The sequence below is a fragment of the Oncorhynchus nerka genome, linkage group LG12 (assembly GCF_034236695.1).
Source record: "Oncorhynchus nerka isolate Pitt River linkage group LG12, Oner_Uvic_2.0, whole genome shotgun sequence".
Classification (NCBI taxonomy): domain Eukaryota; kingdom Metazoa; phylum Chordata; class Actinopteri; order Salmoniformes; family Salmonidae; genus Oncorhynchus; species Oncorhynchus nerka.
In genome coordinates, this window is record NC_088407.1 from 42198959 (window position 1) to 42215191 (window position 16233).

A 16233-nucleotide genomic window follows, 5' to 3' on the forward strand; every position below is an offset into this window, starting at 1 on the left:
GCCAAACTTACCCTAGTAAAACTGACTATCCTACCGATCCTCGACTTCGGCGATATCATCTACAAAATAGCTTCCAACACTCTACTCAGCAAACTGGATGCAGTCTATCACACTGCCATCCGTTTTGTTACCAAATCACCTTATATCACCCACCACTGCGACCTGTATGCTCTAGTCAGCTGGCACTCGCTACATATTTGTCGCCAGACCCACTGGACCCAGGTCATCTATACGTCTATGCTAGGTAAAGCTCCGCCTTATCTCAGTTCACAATAACAACACCCACCCGTAGCACACGTTCCAGCAGGTATATCTCACTGATCATCCCCAAAACCAACACCTCTTTTGGCCGCCTTTCATTCCAGTTCTCTGCTGCCAGTGACTGGAACGAATTGCAAAAATCACTGAAGTTGGAGACTTTTATTTCCCTCACCAACTTTAAACATCAACTGTCTGAGCAGCTAACCGATCTCTGCAGCTGTACATAGTCCATCTGTAAATAGCCCACCCAATCTACCTCATCCCCATACTGTTTTTATTTTATTTACATTTCTGCTCTTTTGCACACCAGTATCTCTACTTGCACATCATCATATGCTCATTTATCACTCCCGTGTTAATCTGCAAAATTTTAACTATTCGCTCCTATGGCCTACCTCCTCATGCCTTTTGCACACACTGTATATAGACTTTCTTTTTTCTACTGTGTCATTGATTTGTTTATTGTGTTATTGACTTGTTTATTGTTTACTCCATATGTAACTCTGTGTTGTTGTCTGTGTCACACTGCTTTGCTTTATCTTGGCCAGGTCGCAGTTAGCCTACCTGGTGAAATAAAAGTGAAGTAAAAAATAAAAAATAAAAATAGGTTGTGGTGGTACTTCCGGTACAAAATACTAACTTGGTAAAACTAAATGTTTTATGTCAAAGCAATAGATTATACGTTTCATTCTGGTAGTAAATGTCTATGCTCAAGCATTGAGTCAAGGTATTTGCTTTATTATCGTTTATTACATGTGATAGCATGCTAGGTATTGTCTTTGGTAGCTAGCCCAAAAGCCAGCACAGTTGCGTTAACTGGAGCTCGCCAACAAGTTAACTGGCTAGGTAAAATTTAAATGGGGATAGGGAGAACTTTTTACGTCGCCCAAATGGCAACTTAATTAGCTAGCTACTAAAAGATCGATAACTTGTGTTCAGCGACCAGTTAAAATCCAGTATTCCTTACCAAGCTTGCTAGCTTCAGTTAGCTTGTCAGCTAGCTACCGCTAGTAAATTTAGTAACATTCGTCTATGGGAAGGCTAGTGGAGATAGGGATTTGCAGTTTTTTGGCTTATGATTTTCCAGAAATCTACACACTATGCACCACAGTTAATTATAACAAAGCAAACGGGCTCAAGGAATATATTGAGCTTGAACATATGCCATTGGAAATTAAAGGTATACAGTACAGTCCCAAAAAATCAGTTTTTACGTATTTTGGTATTTTTTAAAACATTTTACAATATGTGCATCTCCACATGCAATTCGTAACAAAAGTAATGCTGCAACAACCGATTTTGCGAGTGGCCATGGGATTGGTCAAAATCTAGTATAGTGTATGGTCGATAGTACAACACCTAGCGACCTTGTCAACAGGTTTGGGACACTTAGTGTAATAACTTAGGTATTGGACTGACATGAGTTTGAGTCCCAGTCAGACTTCTCCCTGAATTTGCTGTATTGGTGTCAGTGTGGGATGCTACTCCTGTAAGGTCATCAAAAGTTTGTCTGTGTGCAAGACACATAAAAATCAGCAGAGCGGGTCATTAAAGTTAAAACTCTTACCTGGTTCATCACAGTTAGGCTGGCCAGTACCGGGTGGTTTCCTGGTCCCTGCCCTCTCCTGCCCCCTGTTGTCCACACACCAGCAGTGTCCTGTAGAACCGTGACACTGCAGTGCTCTGTACTGACCCTGCTCATCACACTGGGGTAAAAAACCCTCCACGATGGAGTACCCCTCAGGACTGGTTGTCTGGACACTGTCTCTGTGGTGTTCACATTGAGTCTTAGGCCTCTCAGTGTGATCTGTAGAGACAGGTAAAGGGTGCTCAGACACACATGCACATACAGAGACACAATTCTCTTAGTTGTTGTGCCAACTTAAATACTTATAGAAGGTTGAATTTAAAATGTTTATGTGGCACTGATTCAACTCAATGAGGAGTCAAACCAACTCTATTTTTTAAAGTTATGATAACAAATTAACTTTCCCAGTGTGCTCTACTTAATAAAAACTGTTTTTAATATCTGTGTTTATTCATGTACACTGAGTGATTGATTGATTAATCTTATGCTACACAAATATCAAATACATACATTTTTCTAAAGTAATCCAATCATTTAGTTTGAACTTTTGCATCTGTTAATGAAATGGTTGTTCCAGTTAAAATGGCTTAGGTCTCCTCCCACTGTTCCTAACCCTGGCAGTCATTATGAATGCAGGATGTGGGTGAATACAAATGTAAAAACTGTTGGATGTCTTAACTCTGGCTGGATTCCAATAGAAATTACATTTCACGGCCTCCCCAGTTTGTGCAGCGGTCTATGGCCCGGCAGTGCTTGAGGCGTCACTACAGATCCGGGTTCAATCGCAGTCAGCAGCAACCGGAAGACCCATGAGGCAACGCACAATTGGCCCAGCGTCGTCCGGGTTAGGGGAGAGTTTGGCCGGCCGGGATGTCCATGCCGCATCGCGCTCTATAGCGACTCCTGTGGAAGGCCGGGCGCATGCACGCTGACACGGTCGTTTCCTCCGACACATTGGTGTGCCTGGCTTCCGGGTTAAGAGAGCAGTGTGTCAAGAAGCAGTGTGGCTTTCAGAGGATGCATGGCTCTTGACCTTCGCCTCTCCCAAGTCCGTACGGGAGTTGCAGCGATGGGAAAAGAATGTAACTACCAATTGGAAATCACAAAATTGTGTAGAAAAAGGGGTAAAATAAAAAAATAAAAATTACAATTCACTTTGCAAGCCTGCATAATGCATAATAATGCATAATGTAGGCAATTTTCCAAGGTTTTACAGAAATCCCGGATGGAAAGTCCTGGAAATCCTTCAAACAGAATTTGTTTTTAAATCTGGGAAAATTAACAGAATTTTGCAACCATACTTGCAGATCTGATGTGGCCTGTATTAGGGTAAAGCTAGGCCTCATAATAAGGCCTTATGAGATAGCTAATGCACAGTTGTCGGAAGTTTACATACACTTAGGTTGGAGTCATTAAAACTAGTTTTTCAACCACTCCACAAATGTCTTGTTAACAAACTATAGTTTTGGCAAGTCGGTTAGGACATCGACTTTGTGCATGACACAAGTAATTTTTCAAACAATTGTTTACAGACATATTATTTCACTTATAATTCACTGTATGACAATTCCAGAGGGTCAGAAGTTTACATACACTAAGTTGACTGTGCCTTTAAACAGCTTGAATTCCCGAAAATGATGTCATGGCTTTAGAAGCTTCTGGTAGGCTAATTGACATAATTTGAGTCAATTGGAGGTGAACCTGTGGATGTATTTCAAGGCCTACCTTCAAACTCAGTGCCTCTTTGCTTGACATCATGGGAAAATCAAACAAGACCTCAGAAAAAATTGGTAGACCTCTTCAAGTCTGGTTCATTTTTGGGGTGCAATTTCAAAATACCTGAAGGTATCACGTTCATCTGTACAAGTAATAGTACGCAAGTATATACACCATGGGACAACGCAGCCGTCCTACCGCTCAGGAAGGAGACGCGTTCTGTCTCCTAGAGATGAACGTACTTTGGTGCGAAAAGTGCAAATCAATCCCAGAACAACAGCAAAGGACCTTGGAAAGATGCTGGAGGAAACAGGTACAAAAGTATCTATAGCCACTGTAAAACTAGTCCTATGTCGACATAACCTGAAAGGCCGCTCAGCAAGGAAGAAGCCACTGCTCCAAAACTGCCATAAAAAAGCCAGACTACGTTTTGCAACTGCACATGGGGACAAAGATTGTACTTTTTGGAGAAATGTCTTCTGGTCTGATGAAACAAAAATGGAAATGTTTGGCAATATTGACCATCGTTTTGTTTGGAGGAAAAAGTGGGTGTCAGCATCATGTTGTGGGGGTGCTTTGCTGCAGGAGGGACTGGTGCACTTCACAAAATAGATGGCATCATGTGTAGGAACATTTGGTGGATATATTGAAGCAACATCTCAAGACATCAGTTAAAGTTAAAGCTTGGCCGCAAATGGGACCCCAAGAATACTTCCAAAGCTGTGGCAAAATGGCTTAAGGACAACAAAGTCAAGGTATTGGAGTGGCCATCACAAAGCCCTGACCTCAATCCTATAGAAAATCTGTGGGCAGAACTGAAAAAGTGTGTGCGAGAAAGGAGGCCTTACAAACCAGACTCAGTTACACCAACTCTGTCAGGAGGAATGGGCCAAAATTCACCCAATTTATTCTGGGAAACTTGTGGAAGGCTACACGAAACGTTTGACCCAAGTAAAACAATTTAAAGGCAATGCTACCAAACACCAATTGAGTGTATGTAAACTTCTGACCCACTGAGAATGTGATGAAAGAAATAAAAGCTTAAATAAATCATTCTCTCTACTATTATTCTGACATTTCATATACTTAAAATAAAGTGGTGATCCTAACTGTTCTAAGACAGGGAATTTTTACTGGGATTAAAAGTCAGGAATTGTGAAAAAAACTGAGTTTAAATGTAATTGGCTAAGGTGTACGTAAACTTCCGACTTTAATTATAATGATAACGAGTTTAATTATAATGATAACATTCGCCTAGGAACTCACTTGGTGGAGGCCAAAGGACTGAAAATTAATGAGTTTAACAACCATGTCTCTGTCTCTAACAAATACAGTTATTGGGTGGTAACTATCCAATTCACTCTAAAAGGCAAGGCACACTGGGAAATTATATTGCAGGCATGCCTTAGTGGGGGCATTAATCAACATTTTCAAGTTGATACAACTTAAATGTGGACGACCTATAGGGTCACAGTAACTATCGGTTCGAGTAATAACTACAAAATCACTTCATGTAACTGTACTCAGATATATTTAGTGCAACAGTTTTTTTAAATGGAGTAATGACAGCACATTGGGGTTTGCAGTGAGGGAATAGGGGAGAGAGGGCTGGGGACACTACTGTCTTGGGCCGATCAACTACGTAAATGTGTCTCATGTCTCAACCGCTCTCTGCTCTCTCTGAGCTCTAGGCTAAAGCCAATACAGAGGAAGACAGCACGCTTCTGAACTTTTGCTATTTTAGTGTAGTTAACTAACAGCTGTGTGTTTACTGATTATATTTGAGTTAAGGCTAATTGATGCAATTAAGGTCATCAGTTTTCCAAATTCTTTTGTAAACTTAGTTACATTTGAGTAATGGTAAATTATCGTTTTTAAGTAAGGTGGATTTTTACTAAACTCAAGCCTTTCAAGTACTGCAACTTATACTTATTAAGTGACTGACTTAAAAAAAGATTGTCGTGTTCACTTCACCATATATATTTAATTTAACTAGTGTTTTTTATGTATAGAGAAATCATAAAGTCAGCTATTTAAGTTTCAGCTATTTAAGTTTCCTAAATTATTTTCGTTGAGGCAATCAGTTTTCAAAAAAATTTGAGAAGCCAGAAGTTATCCAGTGTGGAAATCGGCCCGATATTGCTGTTTTCTTTGAGCATTGCTGTGTCTACTTAGTTGAAATCACCAATGAGCCATCGGAAAGTGTAGATATAACATGGATTCCAGTAGGCAAAACCATCTGCCAAGAGAGAAACTCCTCGACCTTTTGAAAAACCTGTTTCTAGGGGGTGTCAACACTTAACTGGTGTTTCGTTGACACGGAGGCCTCTCACTCTCCCTGACAGCTTTGTGGATGAAAACCCCATCTGATGAGTGGTCTCATCCACACTTCCCTCTCAGGGTCAAACAAAAAAAAGTTGTATTTTTATTTTCCCCAAGTCCTTCAAAAGCTGTGTTGAATCTGTCGTGGCATCTGGAAGTTTGTACCACTGGTATAGTATGTTTAATGAGGCAATTACTGCTTCTCTCAGAAAAATAAGCACTTACAGACAATGTGGACACATCGTATATGAGGTTCAAGAGAGAGGGAGATCGTCGCTGGATGGTTTTAATATGTAGGATTATAATAGAAAGTATCTAGATGAATATGTCAACAGGTTTCGCCAAAGAGTAAATGTGACTAGTTTCAGGAAACTAGGCGTACATCGCGCGTCACTACTTCACAGGAGCGGCATTTGAATGTAAACTTTTTTTTAAATCAAAATGCGTTTTTTGGGCAGATATGCCTTCTGGAACATGTGAACTTTCATGTGCCTTAATAACAAACGTGTATGCCATCTGTAAATATGAATACAATTGTTAAATTACGAGCCTAGTTGGTTTAGCCACGGAAAAAGACAGAAACCTACCCGCTAGCCATGATTGGCTGAGATAATTTGATCATCAAAATTTGATCATATGCCTCCCTACACTGGCTTCCTGTTAAGGCAAGGGCTGATTTCAAGGTTTTACTGCTAACCTACAAAGCATTACATGGGCTTGCTCCTACCTATCTTTCCGATTTGGTCCTGTCGTACATACCTACACGTACGCTACGGTCACAAGACGCAGGCCTCCTAATTGTCCCTAGAATTTCTAAGCAAACAGCTGGAGGCAGGGCTTTCTCCTATAGAGCTCAATTTTTATGGAATGGTCTGCCTACCCATGTGAGAGACGCAGACTCAGTCTCAACCTTTAAGTCTTTACTAAAGACTCATCTCTTCAGTGGGTCGTATGATTGAGTGTAGTCTGGCCCAGGAGTGTGAAGGTGAATGGAAAGGCTCTGGAGCAACGAACCGCCCTTGCTGTCTCTGCCTGGCCGGTTCCCCTCTCTCCACTAAGATTCTCTGCCTCTAACCCTGTTACAGGGGCTGAGTCACTGGCTTACCGGTGCTCTTCCATGCCGTCCCTAGGAGGGTTGGGTCACTTGAGTGGGTTGAGTCACTGACATGATCTTCCTGTCTGGGTTTGCGCCCCCCTTGGGTTGTACCGTGGCGGAGATCTTTGTGGGCTATACCCGGCCGTCTCAGGATGGTAAGTTGGTGGTTGAAGATATCCCTCTAGTGGTGTGGGGGCTGTGCTTTGGCAAAGTGGGTGGGGTTATATCCTGCCTGTTTGGCCCTGTCCGGGGGTATCATCGGATGGGGCCACAGTGTCTCCTGACCCCTCCTGTCTAGCCTCCGGCATTTATGCTGCAGTAGTTTGTGTCGGGGGCTAGAGTCTGTTATATCTGGAGTACTTTTCCTGTCTTATCCGGTGTCCTGTGTGAATTTAAGTATGCTCTCTCTAATTCTCTCTTTCTTTCTCTCTCTCGGAGGACCTGAGCCCTAGGACCATGCCTCAGGACTACCTGACATGATGACGCCGTGCGGCTGCTTCAGTTTCAACTGTTCTGGAACCCTGACCTGTTCACAGGATGTGCTACCTGTCTCTCTAGAGACAGCAGGAGCGGTAGAGATACTCTCAATGATCGGCTATGAAAAGCCAACTGACATTTACTCCTGAGGTGCTGACTTGTTGCACCCACTACAACTACTGTGATTATTATTATTTGACCATTCTGGTTATTTATGAACATTTGAACATCTTGGCCATGTTCTGTTATCTCCACCTGGCACAGCCAGAAGAGGACTGGCCACCCCTCATAGCCTGGTTCCTCTCTAGGTTTTTTCCTCGGTTTTGGCCTTTCTAGGGAGTTTTTCCCAGCCACTGTGCTTCTACACCTGCATTGCTTGCTGTTTGGGGTTTTAGGCTGGGTTTCTGTACAGCACTTTGAGATATCAGCTGATGTAAGAAGGGCTATATAAATAGATTTGATTTGATGGGCTGGGCATGCCGAGAGATGAGTTTGGATTGGTCTGCCATGTTATGTCTATAACATGAGCTGGTCAGGATGTGTAAGTAATCCTTTCTAATGCAGCGTTAAAACATATATATATCACGTAGTAGAATTGCAAAAGTGTTTGTCTCCACTTTCTGGAGGACCGAGTTTTGAAATCAGTCGAATGCCCGGTGGAATGAGTGTATGATAGCTAACGAAATGGAGAGAATTATGGCATTTGATTGCACATATGCAGAGGGAGTCAAAGAGAACACACAGAAGTCTGTTTTATAAAACACATGTCTCTGGATTACATCTTCAAACTAAGGGCAACCATGGCATACGTGACAGAGAAGGAGAAGCGTCCATCTACGGATAAGATAGTCTAGCTAGCTACATTTTCAGATATTATACATTTCATTTAGTCAGAAAGTCGTTTTCATTTCAAGTTAAAGCGTACTGTTAGCTAGCTAGCTAATGTTACAAGTATGATCTGTGTAGTAATATTATTCAGATCTCAGAGCCATTTGCATTGCTAGTTATAGCCTAAGGTTAGCTAGCTAGCGAACATTGAACCTGGTTGGTTAGCTACCTGCAGATTCATGCAGGGTAGTAACATTATGATTTGGGATTATGGTTCATAGTTTAGCTAGCTACATGTCTAAACAAAATACTTCACTATGCAAGTAACCATTTTACTACACCTTCTGTGTATGTGTTTACCAGAGATGGCATTGTGAAGAACAAAATGACCTGCACCAAAGTGAAATTAGGATAAAACATTCGGCCAACGAGACAATGTCCAAGTTCTAATATTCTCCGGTAGAATGCCCTGCTTCTATTTTGTCACACTCACAACGGTAAACTATTTTCTATAATTGGCTCGCCATTACCTTGTAAATAATGATCATGTTGTGAGTTTATTTTCCTGTAATAATGAATACAAATTTGCTAAAGGGGCGGGAGGGTAGCCTAGTGGTTAGAACGTTGGACTAGTAACCGGAAGGTTGCAAGTTCAAATCCCCGAGCTGACAAGGTACAAATCGGTCGTTCTGCCCCTGAACAGGCAGTTAACCCACTGTTCCTAGGCTGTCATTGAAAATAAGAATTTGTTCTTAACTGACTTGCCTAGTTAAATAAAGGTAAAATATTTTTATTTTTTTAAAGTGAAGATGTCAGCTATATGATATGGTTATTATTTGAACTGGCAAGCCAGCTAACTTAGCATTAGCTAACAAGCTAGAAATGAACCAAAACATTGTTTAGAAAGTTGCTTTTAGTTTCCTGGTTTGCTAGATTGACATATACTAAATTAATGTTTAAACTGATTAGTTTATTGGTGTTAAAATACACTAGCTATTTTGGACCACCAGGCTGCTGATATCATGCCGACTGTAGTTTTTGTGTTTATACTTTTTCATAATGACAATGACATGTTTGATGTTAGATGATAATAGAATGTTAATGATGTCACTGGGCCAACTGTCGATAGATGTAATATAAACCAGCCTTTCGTCTTGAAATCTTTGGTACATGGCCTCACATGTCAATCCTTAAAGAGATGGGTGGGGCTAAGTGGGGCTAAGGCTTAAGAAGGTGTGAACAATGCTGAATGAGTGTAGACAAATAAGAGCTCTCCAGTAGGTTTACAAAAACATTCAAGGGTCATTTTCTCAAAAGTGAGACAGCAAGTTTATCAACTTTCAAAGCATGTTTACTTTCCCATTGTTCCTCAACTGTAGTGTATGATATACCATTTTCTAATTCTGAGTCTCTACTTTTAACCAATGTAAAAAACACAATTTCAAATGTTGCTACATATACCTGAATTGAGAGGGTCAGTCAGAAATATCGACAGTCAAAAGATGGGGGTCAGAAGAGTTTAGGTTTACCAAAAGACAAACTTGATGGGACAACGTAACAGTTTAACACAACAAACTGACAATAGATCATACTGGGGACGTAAGATCCAGATGAACATTGCTAAGAGCCTTTTTACACACAGCAAATCTGACATTGAAGTAAGGCAGATCTTACTTCACATATTTCCTTAGTGTAAAAAGACCATACACTTCTTCTAGTCTCTACACACCACAGTGTTCCGCGCTTGATCATATCGCCTTTTTCCTCAGAGAAAAAATGTGAGGTTTTACACCAGAGAGAGGCTATTATCACTATTTTCAACTTTTCAAATTTGCTCAACACCATTGAAAACATTATATATTTTTTAAGTGCTGTCTCTTTGAAAAGTGTGTTCAGTATGTGTGTGCATGTGATATGCTGTGTCTGAGCAGGTCTCACCTGGTCTGTCGCAGTTGGTGGGGGGAGTTCTGGGCAAAGTCCTGGTCCCTGCTCTCTCCTGCCCCCTACTGTCCACACACCAGCAGTGTCCTGTGGAGCCGTGGCACTGCAGGGCTCTGTACTGACCCTGCTCATCACACTGGGGGACAAAGGCCCCCGGAGCAAGGCCTCCAGGAACAGGCCGAGGCCCTCGGGGAGACAGCCCACCCTGCAGGCTGTCTCTGTGCTGCTCACACTGTGTCTTACGGCGCTCCGGATGCCCTGAGAACCAAGACACATGGCAAACAAGACCTGAGAAAAGATTCAGTACAACTAGCCTAAGTCCCATATCTATGGTGACTCAAAGCTTGTTGGAAGACAGTGCCACTAACTACTAGTCCTAGTGCACATTTTAAGATTTTGAGACAGTGTGGCACAAAAGCTAATCTAGTTTGCTTTGAAGTCTAAGTTTAAATGAGCATCACCATTGCTAGGGACACACTGGAAGCCGTCTCCTTGGAAATCATATTGACACTGGCACTGGTAGGAGCCCAGAGTGTTGGAGCAGGTGGCCTGGGGATGGCAGGGCTGAGAGCGGCATTCGTCCAAGTCTGTGGCACAACAAGCATACTGTAGATTCAATCACCAAACATGAGAATTGAGGCCAAGTGGACAATATCAGAGAACCGGGCTCTGGTGGGAGGGGTCTTTCACCCACTATAGAGCCTTAACTTGAATGTCCCCTCTAGTGATTCTAGTTCTATTGCCAACATCAGGAGAGGAGAAAGGGAGGAAGGGGTAAAATAAAAGGTGGTGTTAAGCGGCCTGGAGGCAAATTCCCTAACTTAGTAGCCACGCTAGCCAGGCTTATAAACTGGTACATAACTACACATTTACTTGCCTTACTTTTCCTCCTCTACTGCTACAATAATGATAACTAAACTGAATTAACATTGAACCAATAGTAGTAATAATACATGGCACTCCCTTTTAATTTTGTGAGTAACCTGTGGCGCTTTGGCTGCCTCTTGTTTGCTAACTACCGTTGATCATTGCAGAAAATACATACACATCATGGATAAAGATATTGACATGATGTGCTTCACAGAAACCTGGCAGCAGCCAAATGACTTTATGGTGCTTAATCAAGCTACATCCCCAGACTATGTGTAACTATAAAAACCTTGCTCTGTGGATCGGGGTGGGCGGCTTGCTGTTATCCATCATATAGACTTAAAGATTAAAGTCCTTCCAACAGGTATGCCTTTGCTATTGAGTTCCTGTCTCTCCCAGATTGTTTCAACATCACACAGCATGTGCAGTTTCCCCACACATAACCACTTTGATTATTATTTGACCCTGCTGGGAATCTATGAACATTTGAAGATCTAGAAGAACAATCTATTCTTACTGGCCATGTACTATGCACACTGCTCTCGGCCAGCTTTCTAATAATTGATTGGATTTACACTACCGTTCAAAAGTTTGGGCTCACTTAGAAATGTCCTTGTTTTTGAAAGAAAAGCACATTTCTTTTTGTCCATTCAAATAACATCAAATTGATAAGAAATACAGTGTAGACATGGTTAATGTTGTAAATGACTATTGTAGCTGGAAACGGCAGATTTTTAATGGAATATCTACATAGGCGTACAGAGGCCCATTATTAGCAACCAAGTTTATCATTTAAAAAGGCTAATTGATCAATAGAAAACCACAGCTGAATCCGGTTGTTCTGATTAAAGAAGCAATAAAAAACTGGCCTTCTTTGGACTAGTTGAGTATCTAGAGCAGTGGTTCTCAACCCTGGTCCTGGAGACCCAAAGGGGGTGCACATTTTTGTTTTTGTTTTTGCCCTAGCACTACACACCTGATTCAAATCAACAACTCCTCTTCAGGCTTTGATGATTTGAATCAGTTGTGTAGTGCTAGGGAAAAAACACAAATGTGCACCCCTTTGGGTCACGAGGACCAGGGTTGAGAACCACTGATCAAGAGCATCAGCATTTGTGGGTTCGATTACAGGCTCAAAATGGCCAGAAACAAAGACCTTTTTTTCTGAAACTCGTCAGTCTGTTCTTGTTCTGAGAAATTAAGGCTATTCCATGCAAGAAATTGCCAAGAAACTGAAGATCTCATACAACGCTGTATACTACTCCCTTCACAGAACAGCGCAAACTGGCTCAACCAGAATAGAAAGAGGAGTGGGACGCCCCAGTGCACAACTGAGCAAGAGGACAAGTACATTAGAGTGTTTAGTTTGAGAAACACCAGTCTCAACATCAACAGTGAAGAGGCGACTCCGGGGTGCTAGCCTTCTAGGCAGAGTTGCAAGGAAAAAGCCATATCTCAGACTGCCCAATAAAAAGAAAAGATTAAGACGGGCAAAAGAACACAGACACTGGACAGAGGAACCTAGAAGGCCAGAATCCCGGAGTCGCCTCTTCATTGTTGAAGTTGAGACTGGTGTTTGGCAGGTACTATTTATTGACGCTGCCAGTTGAGGACTTGTGAAGTGTCTGTTTCTCAAACTAGACACTAATGCACTTGTCCTCTTGCTCAGTTGTGCACCGGGGCCTCCCACTCCTCTTTATATTCTGATTGGAGCCATTTCCACCTCCGGAACATCTCCTGACTCCGACCACCTCACGGACCCAGTAGCGAAGCCCCTCATACATGCCTTTGTCACATAATATCTGGACCACTGCAATGGAATCCTATTCAAGTTGTCCAGCAAAGCCTTGGAGAGGCTCCAGTACATCCAGAACTCCACTGCCAGGGTCCTCACACACACAAACCCAGAACTCCACCCCCACTCTGCACCACCTTCATTGGCTCCCGGTCAACTTCCGCATCACATTCAAGATCCTACTCCTCACCTACAAGGCCCTCCATGGCCTTGCCCCCTCATACCTCTCCGACCTCCTCCACACAAACATCCTCTCCAGCTGTCTCCGCTCCTCTGACTCTGGACTACTCACCATCCCAAAAATAAGACTGTACACCACAGGGGACTGGGCATTTAGCGCAGCTTCCCCTAAACTCTGGAACTATCTCCCCCAGCCACCACACAATTCTGACTTTATCGCCACTTTCAAAAACAGACTTAACTCGGCTCTAGCAAAGCTAAGTGTCTTTTCAATTTGAACTTGTTCAATTTCTTGTTTGTTGTTTTTTCTCTCTTTAAATCCAATATATTATTATTATTTAAATGAATCAATGCTGTTGATTTCCTAGTCAACTGTAGGTGATAGTGTGGTTACAATGAATCATTTCCTCAGTAAAAATGAAGACAAGGACAAGATAGAGATCTTATCCGGGGAATGTACTGTGCAAGCATAATATTTAAGGGGTTGCAGGCAGCAATGGTGAATTGAAAGCAATACCCAGATAAGTTACAATAGTACAGATCAATCACCTATACAGGAACGTCCGTCAATGCCAAACTCGTAGCCACTCTGGCATTGGCAGCGATGGCTCCCTGGCAGGTTGACACAATGGGCGTTGGCACCGCACAGGCCAATGCCCTCAACGCACTCATCCACATCTGAGGGAGAAGAGGGAGAGAACAGAACTGTTATGCCTCAGTTATAGTATCATCAGACCATTAGTTTGAGTAGATTCTCTGTCCGTTTCCACTGCTGAGACCAGACTTGGGTTCAGTGGTGTCATTAGGCCTGGGCTTCCGAGGCTTCAGCCCCGGATATTTTTGATCAAACTCCAAACCTTTTTTATTATTTTTAAATTTTTTACATTTCAGATTAATATGAGTTTCCATAACCACACATCACTTGTCCTGTGCAGTATTAAAAACATTATTTTACTGACACATTTTTATGACCAAAAGAAACAATACAATATGCTGCGCTAGGCAGTACCGGGTACTGCAAGAAGCCCCTGGAGTGACGTGGCGTGTGCTGTGATTGGTCGAGATTTCACAACACAATGGATCCCTCACATCCCTTGACCCCTCTTCCACCCTACAACACCAGTTAGTTTGCTCTGCTGAACAGTATACTCACTGCTGGTTCATGGTGCTATCATCGATAAAGATATTGACCTGATGTGCTAAACAGAAAACTGGCAGCAGCCAAATGACTTAACAGTGCTTAATCAAGCTTAACCACCAGGCTATGTGTAACTACAAAGACTTTGCCATCCTCTGTAATGTGCCTTTCCCCCTAACCAAGTTGCGGCAAAAACGGACCATTACACACAGGAACATAAAGTCTCTCAGAAACAGGCTTCAAACACACAACAGCCCTCATCATTCAATCCTCTGCCGAGGAGCTCGTGTCTCACTGTGACACACTCCTCTCCCCCAGCCTTATAATAATTTATTGGATTTATACAGCGCTTTTCTACCAACTGAGGTACTCAAAGCACTTTACATAGTAGGGGGAAAATCATCTCATCCGCCACCAATGTGGAACGCCCACCTAGATGATGCACAGCGACCATTTTTGTGCTGGAACACTCACCACACATCAGCTATCAGGTGGAGAGGTGAGGAGTTATATATATACCAACTTGGAATGAGGGGGATGATTTGGTGGCCATGATGAAATGGGGCCAGGTTGGGAATTTTGCTATGACACCGGGGTTAACAACTCTGCTTATACGATAAGTGCAATGGGATTTTTAATAAACACAGCTAGCTACATTCTTCCCCTGGGCCAGATCTTCTGCCGCCATGGTCTCAACTTCCACTGCTATGCGGATGACACCCAGATTTACATCCACACCAAACCCACTTCTCATCTCCAGGATATAAAAAACTGGATGACATCTAATCTACTCAAACTCAACAGCAATAAAACTGAGGTCATGCTGGAGCCTCCCAAGGCCCTCATCAAAAAAGTGGGTGTCATCCTGGACCCCACTCTCTCCTTCGAGCCTTACATCAAATGCATCACCAATTCCTCCTTTTTCCACCTCTGTAACATCTCCCGACTCCGACCATCCCTCACGGACCCAGTAGCGGAGCCCCTCATACATGCCTTTGTCACATCATGTCTGGACTACTACAATGGAGTCCTATTCAAGGTGTTCAGCAAATCCTTGAATAGGCTCCAGTACATCCAGAACTCCACTGCCAGGGTCCTCACACACACCAAACCCTGGGAATGCATCACCCCCACTCTGCACCAATTTCATTAGCTTCCTGTCAAATTCCACATCACCTACAAGATCCTACAAGGCCCTCCATGACCTTGCCACCTCATACCTTTCCGACCTCCTCCACACACACATCCCCTCCCACTGTCTCCGCTCCTCTGACTCTGGACTACTTACCATCCCAAAAATAAGATTGCACCACGGGGGACCGAGCATTCAGCACCGCTTCCCCTAAACACTGGAACTCCCCAGCCTCCCGCAATTCTGACTTCATCACCACTTTCAAAAATAGACTTAATCACCACCTGTTTGGCAGGTTTCCAATAGTCCATATCAATTACCTATACAGGTACGCCCATCAAAGCCAAACTTGTAGCCGCTCTGGCATTGGCAGCGATGGCTCCCTGGCAGGTTGACACACTGGGCGTGGGCACCGCACAGGCTGAGACCCTCAACGCACTCATCCACATCTGAGGGAGAAGAGAGAGAAAACAGAACTCATATGTCACAGTTATAGTATCATCAGACCATCAGTTTGAGTAGATTCTCTGTCCGTTTCCACTGCTGACTTAGGTTCAGTGGTGTCATTAGGCCTGGGCTTCCGAGGCATCAGCCCCGGATGTTTTTGATCAAGCCCCAAACCTTTATTTAATTTTGTACATTTCAGTCTGATAGGAGTTTCCATAACCACACATCACTTGCCCTATGCAGTATAAAAACATGTTTATACTCAGCTGCTTGGAGCAACATTTTTATGACAAAAAGAAACAATACAATATTCTGCGCTAGGCAGTACCAGGTACTGCAAGAAGCCCATGGAAAGACGCAGTGCCTGCTGTGATTGGTCGAGATATCACAACACAATGGACCGCTCACGTCCCTTGAACCCTCCCCACCCTTACAGCACCGG

The 16233-nt window shown here is 42.9% G+C and overlaps 1 protein-coding gene across 2 annotated transcripts in view; it reads right to left on the reverse strand.

Annotated features, from left to right (window-relative positions):
* Positions 1 to 16233, reverse strand: part of nid2a (nidogen 2a (osteonidogen)) — a 100518-nt gene that overhangs the window by 26630 nt on the left and 57655 nt on the right. For both annotated transcript variants that reach the window (XM_029674911.2, XM_029674910.2), the window contains exons 10-14: positions 15665 to 15793; positions 13624 to 13752; positions 10691 to 10816; positions 10227 to 10487; positions 1829 to 2068 (exon numbers count right to left, since the gene is read on the reverse strand). In XM_029674911.2, the coding sequence (XP_029530771.1) occupies positions 1829 to 2068; positions 10227 to 10487; positions 10691 to 10816; positions 13624 to 13752; positions 15665 to 15793 (885 nt within the window). The remainder of the gene's footprint in view (positions 1 to 1828; positions 2069 to 10226; positions 10488 to 10690; positions 10817 to 13623; positions 13753 to 15664; positions 15794 to 16233) is intronic.